Below are 21,799 nucleotides of genomic sequence, written 5' to 3' on the forward strand. Positions count from 1 at the left end.
AATCAACCATTTTCGAGCGGTCCACGACATTCCTACGCGGACGTCTCGTCAAACATGGGGACGCCTGCTCAAGAGGAACTTCGACCCGAGATTACCATTGTACGACGCTCACTTTGAAATCGATGGACAACAAAATCAGTTTCTTCTCACTCGAAAGATTCGTTGGATTTGAAAAATATTGCTGAGCAAAAACAAATGTTTCCTATCGAACGTGTTAATTTGCAGATGAGAACCTCATACACTTGGAATTCTTTCAATTTCGTCTACTAACGCGACGTTTCGCTCGATTCAAACGGAACCGAGAGCAACGGTCAGAGGAGACGAGCGACGTCGTTCCATCAGAAGACATAAAACTGTCAACGATAGCGTAATAAGAAGCAATTCCTGACAACGTCCCCTTGCTCCATAACCAATCGAGAACCCGGCTCGCTCGTTACGGTGTTGTCATTACAATGGCCCGACAACTCTTATTACAATCTATTAGTCAAACGCCCACGGGCAATTTGTAGCGGTCGGTATCGGTCGCCTCCGCTGGTGGCTGCGGCCGCCTCCCCAGCCCCGAAAAATCGAATATCGGCCGGCATTCGATCCCGACTCGCTCGTCGCGATCGTTCCGGTCGCCTGGACTAGCGGTAGCGGCCGCAGCACGCCGGGGCCTGACCTTTCGCACTCGAGATAGTCTCAAGGATATCTTGTGTCCGACTCCTGGGCTCGTACACGTAGCACGCCGTTGCCTCGCTCGGCGATCGGCCCGATTCTGAATGAATATTCGGCCCGCCCGTGTATATACACCCACCGAAACAGATCTCGGGGGCGAGTCTCGTTTCTAATGCAAATTTTATTTATCGCCCGGCGATCGGTGGACCAAGATCGGGCCCTTCCGAGCTCGAATCTTCGGGGGGCGTGTCCCTCGCTTTTTCACGTTCACTGGCCCCGCTCGGGACTTTTCACTTTGGACCGTTAGGGTGAACGAGATCGTTAGTTTTCTCAGTCAGATTTTCGTCAGAAGAGAAGGGAATGACACAAGTTTTGTAGGAAGGAGTCGAAAGTAGTTCTGAAGTTTGAATAGAAATGTTGCAAAGTAGAAATGTGTGCTCCAGTTTTCCAGTGTTGTCGCATTTAGAAATATTGCTAACGAAATGAGAAGGCGAATGTTTTCAGGGAATGTTCAGGGAAATTCATTGTACTATATTCTTAAGAAACAAACAGATTAGGGTTTAGGGAATGAAAACGTGATTAGATCAGATAGAATCGAAAAAAACAGGAAGATTGATTGTTGGAGTAATCCGTGGAAGTGTACGATTGTCCGGGAACACCCGGTATAGATCGTACGTGGCTCGAGTACCACTGCGACTGATCCCGTCAGTCTCGGCGTTCAACATTCAGCAAGTGAGTCACTCCCGAGGTTGCGTCGGATAAGAATGAACGCGAACAAATAACCTCGAATCCTTCTCGCGTTACCGGCTCCGAGGACTCGAGATCTCTCTCTCCCTCTCTCGCTCCCTTTCTCTTTCTCTTTCTCTCTCCGCCGAACGTTCAGCGGCGCTCGCCGGTTGAGCACCGCTGCCGCGCGCCGATCCAACCAAACTTATTCCTCGGGAAGACGCTTTACGTGACACGTGTCACTCCCGTTGCTAGACGAGCTCGATTCACAATGAACGCGGACAAATAACAGCAACGAAATATCAATATTTATATTCCGCAAATATATGCCTGTTCACGTAAATCGGACGTGTTCGAGCCGCAGGAAGTGAAGACCGTTTAACACGCGCAGATCGGCCTATGTATCATCCCTCGCTATTCCAACAAATCCCCCATTTTGTGAATACAAATTTTGAATTCTCGTGTAATCTCGCGGTCGTTGAAAATGCTTCGGAATAACGAATATTATGAAATACTTGGTTTCCTCTGTGAAACACACGTGAAACCGTTGTTCCATTGATCGACACGTAGGCCCAACCATAGTCCTTATCGCGTAGCGAACGCGATCTTACGAGTTTCAAGATTATTCCAGGGACAAAGTAGCTTTTACACGTTTAACTGAATATTAGTTTCTCGTTGGAATATTAGAAAATAGGAATCGGTATACTTTCTTCGTTTAACAGCCTAGAAACCCAGAAGATAAACTTGATAGCTGATTCCGAATTAGCTCGATAGATCTGTTGTGTCTCCGTTGGATCGTTTCGGACCCTGTTCAATAGTGAATCGATGAAACCAGGTGACGGAATCCGTCGTCGAACGGTCGAACCGTGAACATGTGGCCGTGGACAACGTGTTCAGTGCTAAAGTCGAAGAAGACGCGGAGGAATCTGGTTCACCGTAGTCGGGTTGCCAGCGGAAATCGCGATTCCCACAGCTTTCCCCGTGTTGTGGTCTACGAGTACGGGGCTCATTGTTCGTAGTGAGCAGCCGCGTCGCCATGATTATGAATGAACGAAACGAATACTACGTCGTTACATATAATCTGCTACTGTGCACACGCGACCCGGTCTATTGTGTGCGCGGCTGCGCGCGGAATGTCGGCCGCGTATATCGTTATTGGCGGTTTCTTCTGCGCGTTTCCCGCTTTTCCTCCGCGTTTTCCTCACTTCTACCTCGTTCCAGGCGTACCGTCGGTATTTTTCACTCGACCGAAACTTGTCCGAGGAAATCGTTTTATCAAGGCGACATTAACACCGCGTGAAACTTCGATAAAACAACTTCGAGGACTTCGAGCGTTTTCGCGTATTGTTTATGCAGATTTTGATCCGTATTTATGGGCCATTCAGCGTGAACTTTAAGAACTCCGATAGAAATTACGATCGATACGATGCATTCAAGTTTAACGATTCACCGACGCGATGGAACGTTTTCAATGTCTTACGCTTTTATGGCGGACGCGTTTCTTTTTATATAATCGATAATTGACGTGTTGCTAAGTAGTCTTTAAACGCCTGGAATGGAAACAGTGGGAATGCGAGGAGAATGCGTGTAACGCGTGAGACACTGAAACAAAATTCCGGGAGTAGCGATGAAAACGAGGCTCGCAGCGCTGCCGAAGGATCGAAGATCGTTCGAAGACACCTCCGCCGCTTCGGAAAAGAGAGGACGGTCGCGGGATCTTTATTAATAGACCCAGAGATATTTCGATCGGGGATAATACGTTCAGCGAAAGCGGAAGATGGATATTAATGAGACAGAAACCGGCAGGAATGTGACACGAAACGCGCAACGATAATCCGGCCGCGATAAAAGGATGATTAATTTCACCTGAAAATCGCAGTCCATCGGCAGATAACGCGGGACCATCGTGATCGACGCTAAGGTGAATTATCGATACGATTGCGACTGTACACAGACCGTCCACCGCATTCCCGATATATTTTTACACCGCTTTGCCGAAGCGAACGGAATTCTATATTAATAACTACGTTGCCTCGTCTGAATCGAAATTGGAATTAACTCGTTACTTTACATGCTGTTCGAGGCCTCAAATCGAGATTAAACGGAGCACTCAATTCCGGCTTTGAAGCCGAGAACGAGACGAGCAAGAGAAACGAAGGTAAAAGAAGAAATCGAGAAGACACGAAGAAGAAGATAAAGAACTGGTCTTTATTCTTCGCTCGGCCGAAGTGTTGAAAGTATTTCGAATAATAACGCGAGCCTGATGCTCGGGGAATCATCGAGTAGCATGTAACGAAGCAGGAATCATTTATATCATTCCGAGAAACGAAATTTTCATGTGATTGCGCTCCAATTATCGAACGAAGCTTTCCACGGAGCTCACAAAATCCCTGCGATTCTTCGTGTGAAGTAGTTTCACTTACTAATATTCCTAACCCTTTGCAGTCGAATGTTTTTCAGTAGATATGTTCAACATTTTCAATAAAATATAGACGACATACTGTCAAACTAAGTAATAAAACATACGTAAGTTAGTAAGAAAGCTATTTTGTTCCGATATTTCGCGTATCGATGCGTCATACGAAATTGAATATTATATATAAAATTGTATAATTTTGTATATCGAATTAAGCGGTGAGCGAGAGTCTCCCCTCGAGTGCAAAGGGTTAATATCACGAGCAAGGAATTAATTTTCCACGCGAGTAAAGAAAGGATAACCGGCACTCTGTGACGTTACATCGACGCGTGTGCGACAGATACATTTATCGCTTATCGGTTCTGTAAATAGCGCATCAATGCATTATTCCTACAGCCACGCTGCTGTATCGGGAGGCAAGCCGAGCTAGTCGCAACGCAGTTTCTTGTGACGAAGTTAGCCTAGAAAGAACAATTCCTCTATAATCATTCCCTCTCGATACTATTTACAACACACAACACTTCCATTAAATAATATTCAATCCTCCAATCGTGAACAATGAAAAACCAATTTCTTCGGAACATCCTACCAGGAATAAACAAAACGTTTCCAACATCTCCAATATTCAATTTACAACGTTTAACCCTAGAACCTCCAAACGATTCAAAATGGCCGACAATACCATTCCGCCACTATTAAGACAAAGTTGCTTTCGCGAGAAATTCCAAATTCTGCATTTCAAAAACAATAAGCTCTTCGAATCTCAAGAAATCTGCTTTCCCCAACAACTTTCTCCCGAAGCATTTTTAATCTATCATTAAGTGATCGAGTTTCGCCCGGAAAACGTCCGTTCGCCGGCCGCGAAAATTCCGGTCGCCGTAGCTCCGCCGTAACGATCGTCCGTGTAATTCCGCGTAATTCCCCGACGTGCAACGAGCCACCCTGAGCTCCACTGCAACGGATAAAAAAGAAATCCGCGTGGGCGTATCAGGGCAGCGACTAAAAAGGAGCGTGCGGAGAATTCACACCCCGTTGCGGCAAAGGTTGTCAGCGAGCGTTCACGAAGGTCGGAATAAACGCATCGCGTAGAAGTTCGTGACAATGACGTTACACGTACCGCCGCGGAACGCCCCTGCATTGACGTAAATCCAAGGTTAATATGGAACGTCTCGAATCGAACGCCTACGGGTAACCCGACGTAGGCAGAGCCTACGGCCCCGACGAGGCCTCCTCCGCCCCAATGGCTTCGCGCATCCACCTGTTTCACCTTCCTTTATAGACGACGGTAACGCTCGCGCCCGGCAACAATGACGAAAACATTCGCCGCTCCCCGCGAGGAAACACCACCATACGAGCCGTGCATTGTTCGAGCGGAATCGATCAACTCCGGTTTTCGTGTTCCGCGAGATTTCGCCGTCTAGAACTACCGGACGGATCAACGCGAGTTCTGATTTCTTCTTTTCGCAATTATTAATCTTATTAGCTTCGTTTAACTCTTATTATCTTCGTTCAACTCGTTCGCCGAGAACATTCTGAGACGCGTCGCTAAGAGCTCCTTTCTACCGGTATCTTTCAGCGAGAGCTAACACTGATTTACCGTTTTCTATCTTTGATAATCTACATTTTTCTTCTTTTAAAGCAATCTTGCGAACATTGAAATTGTGTTTGATCGGTGTATCGGCAGCTGTTAATTATGGAACGTTCGAATAGTTTCCGCGATACGCGTTCCAGGCATCGATCCGATCTCCTTTTTAAGATAAGAGTATTCGAAACGGAAGAAATTTGAATTCAGATGCAAAACAAGTTCGGACCAAGTTCTAACGGATGTGCCGAGGCTCTCGAAACCGGTCTCTTTTGGAGCTACTGCTAGCACAGCCGACTACTGTCCCCCGTTCAAGGTTTCTAAATCATTTTTTATACAATCAGCTCCGACCGGCGACTGTTTGCACAACAAATAGCGTCGCTCGGCAGTGTCGCGTATCCACGATTTTGATAACGTTCCATCCACTGTTCTCCTGAGGTCACGTAAATAAGGAATTTTATCCTTGCGAATAATCAAAACTCGCGCGTCGATTATCACGGACAGCGGAGAGACATCGTTAAACTTTAAACGAACTTCAACAGATAATCTGTGCGACGTCGAATCGAAATGAAAACAAAGAAGCGGGAGATTAATCGAAATTTCCAGCGGAACGATACGCTGGCGCGCAACCGAGAAAACCTGCTTGTTATTCGAAACGGGCCAAGGAAAATTTTAACATAATCGTGTTTTCGTTCGGCTCTCGTCCGCGCAATCGCGGCGGAATAAGAATCCCGAAAAAAATGTCGTCGCGACGCGAACGTTCGTCGTTCCGAGTCCGCTCTCTCCCATTTCGCGGAGGAAAACGGTGAAATTAAAAGTCCCGATAAGATAGAGAAAATCATCGATAACGCGGCAATCTCGGGAAAGAATCTCGGAGAAGCCACCGGCATAGAAAATATTCCAGTTATCTATTGTCCCATTATATAAACCGATTCGCGGCGGCAATTCTAAATGCGTTGATCCGGGAATTAGCGACGGTTCGGACGAGGCGAAACTTGCGAGGCTAAATCGGAACGCGTCATCCTCGGTCGATCGTTTCTGTTTTCCTCGAAAGAATTTCGACTTCGACTTCGATTTCGAAAGGAAGACTGTTGCGAAACAGCTGATGCGAGCCGTGTTATCATCGACTAATGGTTTATTTTTGTATTCTCGGCTCGATGTATCCAGCTCGAGTTGATATTTTCAACGAACTCGCCTCGGCAGAAATGTTTTCTGTTGTTACGCGGACAGATAGCGCCTCGAGAAAATTCGGGGCTCGTTATCAGGCGGCGATACCGCGTTTCGATCGTTTGCAAATGGCGGTACGATAGGTGTAAAGAGCGTGGTATTTCATTACGCCCGCGCTTCGATTCCGAACCTGTGTAGTAGAGTCTTGACCCGGCAAGTTGCCGAGTGCCGCTTACTCGGTGTACGCTATGGCTTAGATGTTCTCAATCGCGTGATACCAGGCAGTTTCGTTTCTGGATCGCGTTCGCCGCGACTCGACCTTCGAAACAGAAACGTCTGTTATCCGGCCGGATCCGACCGAACTTCAAAATGCCCTTAGGATTCTTATCGCCGATACCTTTCAACGTTTTAAACGAACTCCTTTTTGAGACTAAAATGTAGCATAAAAATGGAAATTGCGTTTCTGGTGTATCAGCCGTTAATTATGGAATGTTTGAATATTTTCTGTTATACGGATTTGAGGCTTCTGATCTTTTTAAGATAAGAGCACTCGAAACGGAAGAAATCTGAATTCAACGCAACCAGCAAAATATGGAATATGTTACTATAGGGGCTGTTTCTGGAACTTTGTTTTCTGAACTAACATGGTGAGTCTTTGAGAGCTACGTCTAGACCCAGTTATTAACAATGCCAGGGTGAAACCAGTTTCAAAGAACATAGTTAAACTGCCTTGCAAGATTCAATTGAAAACATTCGCAGTTAAGTTGAATGCCGCAGAATTTAATACTACAAAATACTCGGAATGGAGAAAAACATTAAATCACTTGATTGAATTGCTGTTATTATTGCATGTTCATCTAGCTAAATGTCTCCACATTAGCTAGCATCATTTACTATTCAAATGTTTTCAACTAATCATCGTTTAATTGAGTGAACCATAGTAATTCTTTCTGCTTGTGGGTCACTGGTGACCTTACGGCATTGAACGCGTTAACCCTTAGCACTCCAGGTTGTTAATCTATCAGCAACTGCAACTAATTGTTATAGTATTCCTAGCAAAAATGAGAAATTCTATAACGTTCCTTCGATCTTTCGTTTTCCTTCTCAGTGGAAAATCGAATAATTTTAGGGTAGTTTCTGTAAGATCCATTAAAATCTTTAATATTATTCCTGGTGCAATATCGTAGCCTACATCGTTCAAAGGGTTAAAATCGAATTTCAAGTAACAATTGCAACGGTCCCAGCGCCGCGGTCAAAGGGGTGGTTCACGCTCGCAGCGCAAGAGAGTAAGGGGGCGACAAAAGTTCCGCGAGGAGGTTGACGACCGGCGCGCGGCAGCACCGACGTCCAGTGCCCGGCGCGAACCGTACCGAACCGAACCGAACAGTACCGAACGGAAGAAAACGAAGCCCAGACGACGAGAGGCTCAGCAGGGAAAACTAACAAATGACTCACCACGTGAACGCTGGATAGTCCGACCGGGTCGTTCTGCTTCTTATCAGTCTTCTTCGCCTGCCGTTTCGCTTTGCTCTCGAGGAATCGTTGCTTCAGCACCAGGGTGTCCTGTATGTTCTGCTCGCAGAGCCCGTTGAAGCTCTGATCGAACCTCGGTATGCAATCGGTCTGTCTGCGACGGTAATTCTCGATCCTCCTACGGAGACGATCGACGACCGCCTGTCTCTTGGGGGTGAGCACCTCACCCATACCAGGTGCCTGACCCATTTGTTGCTGCAGCTGCAGCTGTTGTTGACCGGTCACGTTCAACTGGCCGGCCGCGTTCAGATCGTGGATCCCGCCGGCCGATTGGCCGATAACGTTGCCGGTATTGTTGTTGCCGGTGTTCGGCGGTGCCTGGCCCACGCAGACCGAGATCTGACCAGGCGCTGTGCCGGGGGGGCCTTGCGGGGGCTGGCGGGGCAGGAGCCCCCCGGCCTCCATACAGCCCCCTAAATCCACCGCAGGGTAAGCCAGCTCAGTGAGAACCCCTGCTATCGAAGCGCCTGACGCGCGCTACTGCTACTGCTGCGACCTCGTCTCCCGCCGCTGCCCTCGAGCCGAGCATCCTCTGCCACCCTGCCAATGCGACGATCCTCAACTTCCGGTCAAGACGCATTTGGAATATGTCGCGTTCGTCGTACACCTCTCTCACTCTCACTCTCTCTTTCTCTCGCTCTCTCGCTCGCACACAGTCGCTCTCTCACTCATACTCTCTCGCTCTCCGTGTTGTTCTCTTTCATTCTCTCGTTCGCTCGCTCGTTCGCTCGCTGTTCTATATATCTCTTTTCTGTTTCTCTCACTCACTCTTGTACTCGTGTTCTTCTCTCGCTCTTCCCTGTTGCGCACGAACCACACGACGGACGAACACACGATTCGCAATCTCCTCTAACGGCTCGAAACGGGCGTCGATCAGTTCACGGAGCCGGTCGGGTCCCAGTGTGCGTATATGTATATACGTAGTGGAATAGGTGTGCGTACGTGTACATGTATATTAATTCGAGCACGCACACGCGTCCGTCGCACCACTGTCGCGCACGATGTTCACGTGGATCGCGTTTGTTGCATTCACTGTCCGATTCGACCGACGACCACCGGTTTCGAATTTTCGAAAGTTCGCACGATAGACCGCGGCGAATCGCGGAACGAAAGGAACCCGTGGGGAGAGATAACGAATTGGGAATTAGAAACGAGAAGAGGGAACGGTGCCGAACGGACGGCGCGCGGGTCGACTGTAAACAAAGTTCGTGACCGTTTGCGCGCACCTACGGCCACGCGACGGTTTCGCGGTTCAGGCGGTGTGTCCGACGTCTTCTCCTCCGCGCCCGGTTGTTGACATCGCCGATAGAGAGATACTGTTCACCGCGTTTTATTCCCGATGCCACGTGACCGTGCGCGGCTATACCGTGAAGTCCGTGTCGCTCGGCGGACGAGCCAGTCACCGCCAGTTCAGCCTCCACGCGAACGCGCCTCGCGCGATATCGCCACGGTGTTTCGCGGTTTCGTTACTGTGCACGGGACACGTTAACGAGGCCCGCGACGCACGCGTGCCACCGCCCCGTTGACAATCTAACGATGCCCGCGGCACCAGCGATACCATTTGTCTTCCGGGTAAAAGAGATTTTCGAACTGTCACTCTCGGACGGGACGCGCGCGAAGATTCGACGGTAGGACGGAACGTTCACCGCGCGCGACTAAGTTCAGGGCCTGGAAACTCCGTGTATACAAGAGGCGGTCGATTCAACGCGACATCTGACGGCGAGCGCAGCTACTACGCGCCATTGGCGCCACGTATGAATTTCTGCTCGAATTAAAACGCGTTCGCCGACGAGAATGCTGTGGCATTCATTTTCATTGCGAGGCAATCACGTGAATGTTATAACATTGAAATTTATAAGTCACGTTGTTATGAATTTAATTTTATGTAGCCTGAACTTTTTGAAATTATTATGCACTTTAACCATTGGAGCACGGCATTTGCATTTTTCCTATTTTACGACTCAGTGAAATTTGTACCGGTCGCGAATAGCTAACGCGTTGAGTGCTGTGGAGGTCACCGGTGACCCCCGACCAAATCGAACTATAGTTAATAAATTATAGTTATGAATTATAACCGACTACGGTTCACTCATAGTGAGTGTACGTTCGTTTTAAAAGTTCGAATGATAATAAAGTTTCTTTAGCTCGTGAAATTTGGAAGAGAAATTTTGGTTAAGTTCGATACTTTGAATGGAGAGATGCAATTGTATCGAATTTGTTTTTTGCTAATTGTATAATGATGTAGATTTGCATGGAATCTATAGGTTGCTTGGAATTTTAAGATTGTAGAGAGTATATCTCTTTTCTAAATATTCTCTCATGATTTACTAATTCTGTGCATTTCGTTTGTCGTTTAATATTTGAACTAGTTCTCGAAAAGACGACATATTGGATTTTTGAACATCGTTAACGGTCATATACGCTAACCTATACCCGAGCAATTGAAAATAATAAAAATACCAACCGCTAATCGGTTAAAACCATTCAGCCTACAAATCGTGTACCAAAATATTTGCTCGTTACTTACTAAGTTCGTTACCAGTTTTCTTTACATTTCAAGCGAACCTTCTTGAAGCAGGCTTGAGCAAACAGGACAGCCGAAATCTTGAAGTTCAATCATCTAGTCTCCAATACAGAAAACCTATCCCGCAAATAAAAGAGAAAAACAACAACAACATTACAAACGCACATTTACCTAACAATTGTTCAACTGAAAAACAATGTCCAACCCGGATACCTTCTCAGAAAAGTATCTCGATTTATCAGCGTCGCGATCCATGCTCCTAGGGTATCGGACTTCGGGAGAATCAATATTGTCCTGGAGTAAGATCTGAAATGTGTTTGGAATGCCCTCTTTCGTTGCTGAAGTCTAACTAAAACTTCTCTAGAGTCTCCCTCCCCCTCGCTCTGTCGCGTCGCTGCGAGGGGAAGAGAGACGGTAAACGAGCGGATAGTGGGAGTGTGCGACAAGTCTTTCGCGGCTTAACATCGAGTCTGGCTCATGGATCTGGCACACGCTTCGCCAACGGAAGACTTTCTTGCGCGCGGAGACGGCGTACGACCGCAGAGGAAGGGCACATACGTACGCTGGGTACACACGGTGAACAGCGGCGCACGGATCGCGCGCTGAATCTTTTCGATTGTCCCGAGTGCGTCGTCCAGTGCGCGTTGAACGTCACAACAGGTAGTTGAGCGAGGGCAGCGTGCTCCCGCTTCGTCTGTGGAAAGAAAGGAAAAGACCGCGCGAGGAAGCGAGAGGCCCGATAGACGGCACGAGTATGCTGGAAAGAGAGAGGGGACGACGCATCCGCGCGCGGTAGGGGAAATGAGGGGAGAATCTGAAGGAAGACGGTCGAGCGGAATATGCTAGAAGGGGAGAAAGATGGGATAGTAACAGGGAGGGGTTCCAGTGTTTGGCCGGATACCTCCGCGCCGTGCCTTTGCACAACTGCCCGTGCCACGGAGCTTCGAATCTAACATGCACGAGACGGGTTACTCACGCGTCCTCCCCTCTTCTTCCCCTTTTTCTCTCTCGGACCCACGTATTTCACTCCCCTTCTCCAGCTCGTCGTGATCTCTAGCAGAAGGACGCGTTTCCGTGGTCTGGCGTCGAGTAGTTTTCAAAATTAATATTTCAGATCCTTCGGAATTAATGCGAATGATAATTTATTCGAAGTTTTTTTTTTTTTTATTGGAATATCTTTTTTTTATGATTTCTTGGTTTCATTGGTTTCTGTAGTTTTTATTGTGCGTGTACATTATGTAGATTGAGTAGAAAGTATTTATAGTTCTCGCATGTAATTAATGTCGGAGAAACATGTGTTTATTGTTCGTAATAATGAGATGAATCGATTAGCGGTTTTATTTGTAGTTTTTGTGGGAATTTCAGATGAAATGGTTTGTAAATGTGATTATGAAATTAGGTGAATAATTGATACGGATAATTTGAATATCGTTTCAGTTGTCGTTTTGTTCGTTCAAAGAATAATCTACTTACGTACGTTTCCGTAAAATAATTGAATGATGGATGAAGTACATGTACATAGGGAATGTCTATTAGATAACGGCTGAAGTGTAATTGCATATAGTGATATGTGTGCGGCGTGCATAATGCATTCTAACAGAAGCCTTACAAACTGTGGAAAGCGTCAGCCCCAGATTGCAACAGTGTATCGGTAGCGCCACCTCTGAATGAGTGACTGTAATTCAAAGTTATAATACAATCGATAAACTACACATTATGTTACAGAATTATATTAATTTAATATAATATCATATCATTGTTCTACTGATTTGAAATTCCATTTTACATTGATGTCGTTCATATATTTTATTAAAATATATTAAAATATACTGACGTGTCATATGATTGTTGTAAACATAACCTATAATTGTAAATGATGTTTGTAGTGGCACGTGAAAGAAACTTTAAACGTAGGTAATTTTTAATTTTTTTAGATAACTTTATCGAATGTAAGTAATACTACTGTTCTATTATTTTTTTAAGTAAATATTAATCTAATATTATTAATTCAACTTTTTTTTTTAAGTATGTAACAAGTAAAACTCCAAAAGAAAATTTTATATCACCACATTCAGCGTTTTAATATAAGTATTTAAAATGGATTTGAGTACCATAAAGGGAAGTAAATTTCCTTTCATACCAGGGACAAAACCTTCTATCAAAAATTCACAGTTACTTATCTCGTCCGGAATTCCTTCTTTGGATCATATAATAGGAGGTGGATTGCCTATTGGTTCTTTAATGGTCATTGGTATGTAATAATTATGTTAGATTTCTTATAGATATCGTTGTTTCATGTAAATTTTGTATTATGTATAAAATTCAGAGGATGATCGATATAGCACTTATGCCAAAGTTATGTTGGAGTACTTCATAGCTGAAGGTGTGGTCACTAATCAGCCAGTACTAATAGCATCCAAAGACTTAGAAACATCGCAGTTTATATCAGAGTTGCCAGCTGTTATAACAGATAATGGGCCAAGCGAACAGATACATCATTCTGATGATCAAATGAAAATTGCTTGGAGGTATCAGAATATGAAGGTCGTTGATTCATCCCCGAGTGGAGGGCAATCTTTTGGTCACTTTTATGACCTTAAGAAAACAATGGATAAAGAAACCATAGACAAAGCAGATATAACACATTGGTATGACAACAGTTGTCCCACAAAAGATAATACATTTGAGAACTCTGCTTATTCAAAACTGTTACAATCCATTCAAGAAACAATCACAAAAGGGCAATATTCGGTATCAGAAACACCAGCAAAGAGACAAGTTCTAAGAATTGCGATTCACTCATTAGGATCAAGATTATGGTTCACTGATTCTGAAGAGAATTCAAATCAAGATTTACTAAAATTTTTATATCTCCTTAGAGTACTCTTAAGATATTCTTACACAGTTGCAGTAATAACAATACCCATAGATTGTTTAAATAATTCGGTGAGTCTTACTTTTCATATCTCTTTAATTTATCTTCTTAAAAAAAAAAATCGTATACAACGATTTTCTAGAGTGATGTCGTACAACGCATTGAACACTTGTCGGATGTCAGCATTGGATTAGAATCGTTTATGGGCTCGCAGAAAGAAACCAATCCGATATTCAAGGACTACCACGGATTATTGCACCTAAAAAAATTACCCGCCTTGAATACAATAGCCAATCATGTTCCAGATTCACGAGATCTCGTGTTCAAGTTGCGCCGCAGAAAATTTGTCATCGAGGTAGCTAAACTCTTACACGTATTTTACATTGAACACGGTTAATTCTTTATTCATCCCATCGTTTAGGTTTTACATTTACCACCTGAACTGGGAGACACTACGCAAAGGGAACAAGACGAAGTTCCGTCGAACGCTGGCTGCGGCGGGCAGTTGCGCAAAAATTTTGATTTTTAATGAAACGAATGTCGCACGTTCGACAACTGTAAATACATTTTCCATACGGACGTATTTAATAAAAATCTTTGTACACACGTTGCATACTCTTCGAAATATATAGCTACCCTTCCGCTCACATTACACGTGGCTTTGTTCTAGCACTGCCCGCGCTATTTTACCCAGAGTGCCCACTGTGATGCGTGAATTAATGCAGACGGGAGGAGATAGGCTTCGTGCACACTTACAATAATACACGTAACACATTTACCTGTACTGTAATTTTCACCGTAGATATCATTCTGTCAATGCATAGAGACACGTACAGAACGTGAAACCTACATCACCCATGATGACTAAAACTGCGCAGATAATGCAAGTTATACAGTCTCTTAAAGAATTTAATTAAATTAAATTCATTAAATACTAATTTCGTTTGCATTGACGTAAAATAATCAAATGAAATCACTGGAAAAATTTAATATTTCGTTTCCAGTGATATCATCCCCTATTCTCTACTATGGAATTTATTTTTTGATGTTTACAATATTAATCAATTATCTCTGCACGTTATCATTAATTAACGATCTTCAAACAATTCTTTTACAATGTTCTATCTGATTAATACATGTTGTATTCGTTGTGTTCAAGTAGGAAGGGGGTGAACGGCTTCCCCCGCAGCGATTGCCTTGAAATTCGGTGCTCCCCCATGTGAAATCCATCGAACACGACACGTATCTGTAACAATCGCACAAGGTATGTGCATATGGACATTTCACCCCCTCCAGTTTTTTGTCCGGTGCCTTTCTATTTCCTTCCGGTTCCATCTGGTCGGTCGCGCATGAGGGCTCGCAACGCAAGCGCACCTACAGATGCTAGTGTTCGTACTGCACCGCGGAACCATGTATCACGCGCGAGGTTTTTAGTTCTCCGGTCAACGCGAGCACGTACGCTTCGAAATTCTTGCTGGAAGTAACGCCCGGGAAAGCAATCGGACCGTACAGAGAACATTTCGTATGAACTCCGACGTAGCCGGTTAACAGGATTTCACGCGATTAATGGAGTGTCATCGCGAGGGATTAACGTGACTGATTGTCACCGGTGTTTAGAAACCGGGGGAAAAAGGAGAACCTCGAGAGATCCATGTAACTTTGAAATGCAGAGTGTGAAAATGGAATCGAAAAGTTTTGCGTTGTCGCGGATCTTCGTTTGTTGCGCGAACGTCGTCTTCTTGGTGAGTCGCCGAAGAAACGGTATCCAACGTTTCGGCGTTCCATCGGGGATGGAACACGTCTGCCGAAGGTCGCAGAGCTCGAGGCGGTGTTAAAGTTCGTTCTCTCAATTTTCAGATATCGGGTTTCGCGCTGATGTCGCTGGGCGCTTTGTTATTAGCGGACGACAAACGGATTTTGCTGTCGCGTCTGCTGGGGCCAGGCGACATCCACCCCGAACAGCCGCTCTTCTATTATTTGGCGTTCGCGATCGTCGGACTGGGATTTTTAATCACGCTGACGGGATTGCTGGGATGCTGGGCGACTTGCCTCTACAATCGATGCGTTACAATCTCTGTGAGACACCCCTTGTTACAAAAAAATCATCGCGTACACGTTCAATCTAGGCCGCAGAATTGGACAAGTCCTTGGCTCTTTGTCTCTCAAACTATTTCACCCTGACACGCGTGCACCACGATAGTCAAGGTTATATTCCATCCGACGCGATCGTGGAAACACAAATTCGCGTCAATCTTTAGTTACACCGTAACGTATGAGATTTCTTTCGAAGCTTGAATATCGCGTTGTTAAAGATTAAATGTCCTTCGAGTCTGGATTCACATGAGAGACTATTACGGATGAAATTCATACAGGGAACTGTAGCAGGACTGGCATTATGACATAGACCCTGAGGTAGCGCGTTTCCATAATAAGAGACAATAGCAGATAGCATTATCTCGCGGTGTCCGCGCGCTCGAGAAGTCACCGTAGCGAGCCCTCGGTTTTAATCGCTGGAAACCAAGGTCTCGGCGACGGTTCTTCGACGGACCCTGACGATGAGTTTGCTCGGCGGACCCAGGTAAAACCAGATTTCCCGCTTTGCCGGTGTACGGTCACGCGTCGCTGCCCGGAAACGGATCTACATAAATCCAGGCACGCGTGCCCGCGGAAGGAGGGCGAGCCCGTGTAACATATAAAAACAGCAATTATTCAGGAGCCACTTATTACAGGAACGAACGCGTGCAGAGCTCGCGGGCGCGTTTCATCGTGCGCTCGACGCATCGCATCGCGATATGAAATTCGGTCGGATAAGTTACAATTGTAGATGATCAATTTAGCCGCAGCTACGGCCGTTCATTAGCGTCAGTCGAATTGATTAACGTTAAAGTAAACGCGCAGGCTATAATCTCAAGGAATAGCGAATAAAATAGAGTGATTCGTTTCAGCTTTGAAAGCTGCTAATCGGTGCTGACACGTGTTTATCGTTACTCTTCAACGCTTTCTCTTCTGTTTTCTCCTCTGTCTCTTTTTCTCTTAGTTTACATAAGTTTCCACTTTTGATCGAGCGTCATTAGAAATCCCTGTTGCATCGTGTTTGCAGTACCTGATCACGATCGTCCTGCTGTTGATCGGCGAGTGCGTCGTCTGCGTCCTGGTCGTCTTTTGGCCTTACGTTCTGGGCATCGACGTGAGGCCGGCGCGATTGATACGAGCCTTGCAGCGCAGCTACGCCGTTCCAGGTCGGGAACAATTCACGGCAGCCCTGGATCTCGCGCAGACCACGGTAGGTTCGAGTCGCCCGGAGGTAATACGCTCGACGACAAGATCAATTCGTCAACCCACGTACAAATCGCTTTCTATCAATCTCCGAGGACCATTCGTTCGTTACCTTGCACTCTACTGTAAGGTAGCTAACAAGCTACACCAGTTTGCAATTCATATCAGTCCCCCGGTCTCTGTAACTTGAACCAGTTCCAGCCGGAGAATCGTTGATCTACATTAGAGTCTTCTCTCTTTAGACGTTCCACTGCTCGGAGTTTGAAAACCTTCACGAATCCCGAGTGTAGCTACGTTGAGCATTTCGGACGAGCACTCTGCTAAACGATTAGGCATCCTCTTAGTCATCATAAAATTCCCAATTCCAATTGAATCCGCTTATAAAATACGAAACTCTCATTCGTGTCAAAATCGCGATTTCCTCCGAACGATCGGCGTCGAAAAGCGGGCAGGCAGCCTCGTGAATAGACAAGGAGGAAGCAACAGGCGATCCGCTCGACCGAAGGGAGGAGTGTCCCGCGTCCTCCCGAAACGCGCATTCGCGGTTCACGTGTCGTAGAAAGCAATTACGCGCACACCCCGACCGGTATCGAATACCGTAAATTGCGCCGACCTTTTCAGTTTGCTTGCTGCGGCATAAACGGAAGCAGCAATTACGGTACCTCCTGGTGGCGGCTGCAGGAAGTGGGAAGAAGAGAATTAGTGGTGCCTCTCAGTTGCTGCACCCTGAACAACACCAACGAGACGGACTCCTTCCTCAACCCCGAACCTGCCAATCTTACTCTCTGCCAGGCTTTGAACCCCGCCGAACACCAATACGCCCGACACACCACGGTACGTATCGTAATGAGGAAATGGTTAAACGAAAAGGACCGGGCCAGCGCGAACACCGTGACGGGTGTCCGCGCGAATATTGAATGTCACTTTTAACTATCGCCAAGGACCTATTAAAGCAAATGTCTCGCCGAGAATAGTGTACCTGTACAATGGACTCTTTGCACTAAAATTAACCCTCTGCGCTTGATGGAAATATTCTCTGAAATCAGACGATACACGTAAATCAGGAAACGAAGCTACTTTAGTTTGATGTTTCACAAATATTCTTAAATCATGCATTACAAAGCTTAACCCTTAGATGAAGATTCTTTGAAACATACAAAACCCTCAGCAGACGAAGCTAAATTATACACCAATTGCTTAAATAATAGAGAAACCAGAAACTACGTGCTGATCTCTTGTTGAATAATTAAATCATTTGTTGGCAACTTAGTCTTCGAAACAACATTTCATCCCGAAATGTCGACGTTCGTCCGCAAAGGGTTAATATTACATGTAACGCTTTACTGAATCAAAGATCGCCTCTCGAGAGCTAAGGGTTAACATCGATAACACAAAAATCAAAGGAGACACGCAACAGATGAAATCGCATGATCCGAATCTTTGTCATTCCGATCGTGCCATTCCGAATTCCTGCGCGGTGCTACGAGTTTCACTGCACATTGTCATTCGAATGGCGACGGAGTCGACAGGAACGATGAAACGCGATCGCCGATACACATTACGCGGCATGCACACGCTCAATAATGACCCGCATGTAAAACGCCGCTGCCTAAGGGAAATCCAATCGGATGCGGGTTGCGCAAAAGCGCGTCGAGTGTATCGTTTCGAATCGTGCGTCGTATCTGGAAACGGGAACGTCGCGGGGACGGTGTGCGGTTCGTTGGGGAAAAACAAAAAAAAAAGGAAGGGAGGACAAAAAGAAAAGATGACACGAATGCGCGCGCGCTCTTTCGCCAAGTGAACAGCGTATCGCGAGGAGAAAGTTCTCTCATCTTTTGTGCCGCGCCTGTATTAAATTTCACGCGTCCGCGCGGCAATCGAATATAGATTGAAACGTCATCGCGTTCGCGGGACAAAAGCCTCGGCACGCGGGATTGTGCGGCGCGATGCTTTCGCCGGTTATATGGGACGATCAGTTTTAATCTATAATTGAATACACTTCGACATGGTAAAATTGAATGTGAGAGGAGCGACGGAAAGCGCACCTAACGCGATCCCCTAAACGACGCGATCAATAGGCTGAAACCGCTTCGATGGAATTCAGGATTTACGCGTCGCATTTGAATAGGTCGCTCCGTTACGAAGGAAACGAAACTTTGTTCGACCTCAAACGTGTCGAGCGAGCCTCGAAGCATCGGAATGAAAGTTGAGAATCTTTGAGAATTGTCGCTGCTATCAGAGTCTTGGATAGCTTCGGAAACTTAGGGGACATCTTTAGTGTCTATACTTTTTGCCCAGTTTCTGCAGGTGTAAACAGACGTTGCACTCAGGTTCGTAGTCCCGGACAGAAATTGAGCGGAAAAGGTTTGCGTTTTACAGGGATGTTTAGACATGCTCGAGAAGTGGACGCAGGACCAGGCGTTGATACTGCTGTCGGTCGGGCTGGCCGTGATTTTCGTGGAGGTGGGCGCTTTGCTGAGCACGTTCTTCGCCTGTTCGCGGGGCGGCAGGAGGGCCAAGTCCCGAGCGTCGACGTTTACGTCCACGCAAACGTTGAGCCCGTTCAGCGAGAGCGATCACGATTTCGGTAAGAACTTTCGGCCCCGTTTGTCCCGATTCCCTCGGCAGACGTTCGATCTGTCCTTCTACGAGAGTGTCGTTGCATTATTCATAGGCATGGGGATTGAGAATCGGATGCACGCGACGGGGACGACGTTCGGCGCCAAGTCTTGAAGGTGGCTAGAGGGCAGTGAGGGTAAATCGCCGGTCGAGGTCAAGAATACAGACACGAGAACCGTAACCAATTTATCTAGGCTGAACGACGTGTCGCGATTCAACCGGAGCATAATCGAGGAATGGAAGAACCCCGGGAAGTTCACCGACGTGCTGCGGAGCGACCAGCTGTACGAAGAGCGCGCGATCGACGTGCCCAACCATCCTTCCCACCGGAACCACGCGAAGAAAGAGGATAACGGCAACGAGGACAAGAAGAGCACGATCAAGTCGAAGACCCAGAACAACGCTACTGTCAGGAGTATCCCGATCAAGCACTATCAGGCTTCGATCGCGCACAACATCGGCACGCTGAGAAGGTCCGAGGCGCCGCAGTTGCAGTTCGAGTCCTCAACCTCGGAGACCGAGAGGAATCACTGCGTCCCGAAGTACAAGACCGCTTCCACGAACGACGTGTCCTGCGCCAGGAACGAGGCCGATTTCCAAGTCCCGCGGCCGATTCACTTCTCGAAACACGCGGACCCCGCGAACCCGATACGCAGGTCTTGCCACTCTTGCGACTACCAGCGCGAGACGCAGACCGGGAACAAGAGAGTCGCCTCCAAGTTGAAGACGCTCGATCGGAGGATAGTCAGGAGCGAGCACAACATCTCGAGTCGGGACGACGAGGACGTCGGCAACTTCGACGAGTACTTTCACAAGACTGGCTCTCGAGCGACGATCGCTGGACGCCCGAAATCGTACGACGCGAGGTCCAGGCAGCAATGCTGGGACGAGGCGGAGGAAGATGGAGGGAACAGCCATTCGAGGGACGAGGAGGGCCGTTCGTCTAGGAAATGGGGGACGATCGATCTCGAACGCGGCCACGTTGGCCAGAAGATATCGGCGTACGAGGAAAACGCGCGGCGAAGTGGTCGCAACTGGGACTTCAGCGACCGGTACCAGATACTTCCGGACATCAAGAAGCACAGGACCATAGGGGTGCCATTGGTAGGTATGCACAACGCGTGCGGCTTGCCAGTGGTAGCCTCGTGGCCCAATCACGAGCTGTTGGAGCCGCTGAGGGTGCGGAGCAGAGTCATAGGAACGCTGAGGCCGATCTTCAAGAGTCCTCGGACATCCGAGGTTCTCCATCGAACGCATCCCAAGAGGAGGGTACCGCAGTCGAGTCAAACCTTGTCCAGGAGGAAGCGTGTTCCGGATGTGAAGGATACCGAGAGGCAGGTCGACTGTCCGTCGGTGAAGTCGTTAGTTTCGTTGGGCGCCGGAAGCTGCGAAGCACGCAGGAGAAGGAGGAGGCGACCTTCGTTCAAGGCGAAGAAGATTGGGACGTTTTCGTCGAAGAACTCCATGAGGCACACTTGCAAATCGCACATAAAAAGGAACAAGGAAAATTCTGTACCTGGTAGGAACCGTAGGAAATCGCTCGACGCTGAGAACGCGAAGAGGCAAACCTTGTACGCGAGGGACGACGGCGACGACGCTGTGCAGGTCCTGAAGAATCTGTGCTTGAATCCTTTAGCTCGTACCAAGTCGGAAACTGATATGATCTGGTGATACATGAAAGGTATTATTTCCATTCGAATGATCTATAGATGCATATATATATAATTCCTGAATTATTCTGTAAACCTTAATCAGAGTGGACCGGTAATGTTTCATTTGAAGCAAAGACTGTTTCGCTGTGCGTTAATCATGAAAGAACGTAAAATGCACACACACGGTTTTACTGTATTCATGTGTGGCTATTGAATGCTTTGTAAATATGCTTAACCGATGTATCGATGTATTGTATTCTTGAGTGTCGAAGTAAAAGAAGCCCTTGCTACCCTCATTACAGGGATCGAAGTATGCGGTAGTTATATATGATTTAACGCGTTAAATGAGCGTATTCTGAAATCAAGTATTATGAATCTGTAATGTTGTTATGTTATGAATATTATTAAAGTAATACAAAGTAGGTATCACAATGGTTTATTGAACTCCCTCGAAACTTCGAAGAAACTTTGTCTGTATCTAGTATCCTTGAAAATAAACAATTTTTATTAATATCAGACAGTTATCACTGATAAATTTATCGAAAAATCTGATGTACTATTTTATTTGAAAATAGCAGGTGAGTAGTGGCGAACAGTCACGAACAGTACCGAACATTGGCAAATTATGGCGAGCAACGATGATGGATGCGATTTTTAATGGTTCTCATGATTCTTTTTTATCCTGATGAAAAATGCTTCATTTATATAAACTGTTAACTGTATAGACCAATCACACATTCTTTAAAACACTGACAAGAATATATTATTTGAT

At 46.3% G+C, this 21,799-nt stretch overlaps 3 protein-coding genes across 10 annotated transcripts in view; 2 read left to right on the forward strand and 1 right to left on the reverse strand.

The window, feature by feature from the left end:
- mam (neurogenic protein mastermind) overlaps positions 1-10,939 on the reverse strand; it is a 255,759-nt gene extending 244,820 nt beyond the window's left edge. For 2 of the 4 annotated variants that reach the window (XM_076371707.1, XM_076371704.1), the window contains exons 1-2: positions 8,850-9,774; positions 8,004-8,621 (exon numbers count right to left, since the gene is read on the reverse strand). In XM_076371707.1, the coding sequence (XP_076227822.1) occupies positions 8,004-8,486 (483 nt within the window). In that variant the 5' untranslated portion in view covers positions 8,487-8,621; positions 8,850-9,774. Of the gene's footprint in view, positions 1-8,003; positions 8,639-8,849; positions 9,775-10,608; positions 10,723-10,818 lie in introns of those variants that run through there. The other 2 variants (XM_076371705.1, XM_076371706.1) reach the window with 2 other exon arrangements.
- A 213-nt stretch (positions 10,940-11,152) lies between these two features.
- Positions 11,153-14,247, forward strand: Elp4 (Elongator complex protein 4). 4 transcript variants are annotated; one of them, XM_031993260.2, is made up of 6 exons: positions 11,153-12,515; positions 12,632-12,856; positions 12,932-13,551; positions 13,623-13,835; positions 13,902-14,037; positions 14,151-14,247. In XM_031993260.2, the coding sequence occupies exons 2-5, from the start codon at positions 12,703-12,705 to the stop codon at positions 14,007-14,009; spliced, it is 1,095 nt and encodes a 364-aa protein (XP_031849120.1). In that variant the 5' UTR covers positions 11,153-12,515; positions 12,632-12,702; the 3' UTR covers positions 14,010-14,037; positions 14,151-14,247. The 4 variants fall into 4 exon arrangements, with proteins under 4 accessions (XP_031849120.1, XP_031849121.1, XP_031849122.1 ...); XM_031993261.2 differs by lacking the exon at positions 14,151-14,247 and having other exon boundaries at positions 11,153-12,554; positions 13,902-14,087; XM_031993262.2 differs by lacking the exon at positions 14,151-14,247 and having other exon boundaries at positions 11,153-12,519; positions 13,902-14,087.
- Positions 14,180-19,580, forward strand: LOC116434673 (CD151 antigen). Of its 2 annotated transcripts, XM_076371713.1 has the most exons (7): positions 14,180-14,246; positions 14,643-14,744; positions 15,338-15,556; positions 16,581-16,763; positions 17,378-17,590; positions 19,136-19,343; positions 19,431-19,580. In XM_076371713.1, exons 3-7 carry the CDS (start codon positions 15,356-15,358, stop codon positions 19,487-19,489), a joined length of 864 nt encoding a protein of 287 aa, XP_076227828.1. In that variant the 5' UTR covers positions 14,180-14,246; positions 14,643-14,744; positions 15,338-15,355; the 3' UTR covers positions 19,490-19,580. The 2 variants fall into 2 exon arrangements, with proteins under 2 accessions (XP_076227828.1, XP_076227827.1); XM_076371712.1 differs by lacking the exons at positions 14,180-14,246; positions 14,643-14,744 and adding an exon at positions 14,821-15,222.
- Positions 19,581-21,799: the final 2,219 nt, after the last annotated feature.

The sequence above is a fragment of the Nomia melanderi genome, chromosome 10 (genome assembly GCF_051020985.1).
Source record: "Nomia melanderi isolate GNS246 chromosome 10, iyNomMela1, whole genome shotgun sequence".
NCBI lineage: Eukaryota > Metazoa > Arthropoda > Insecta > Hymenoptera > Halictidae > Nomia > Nomia melanderi.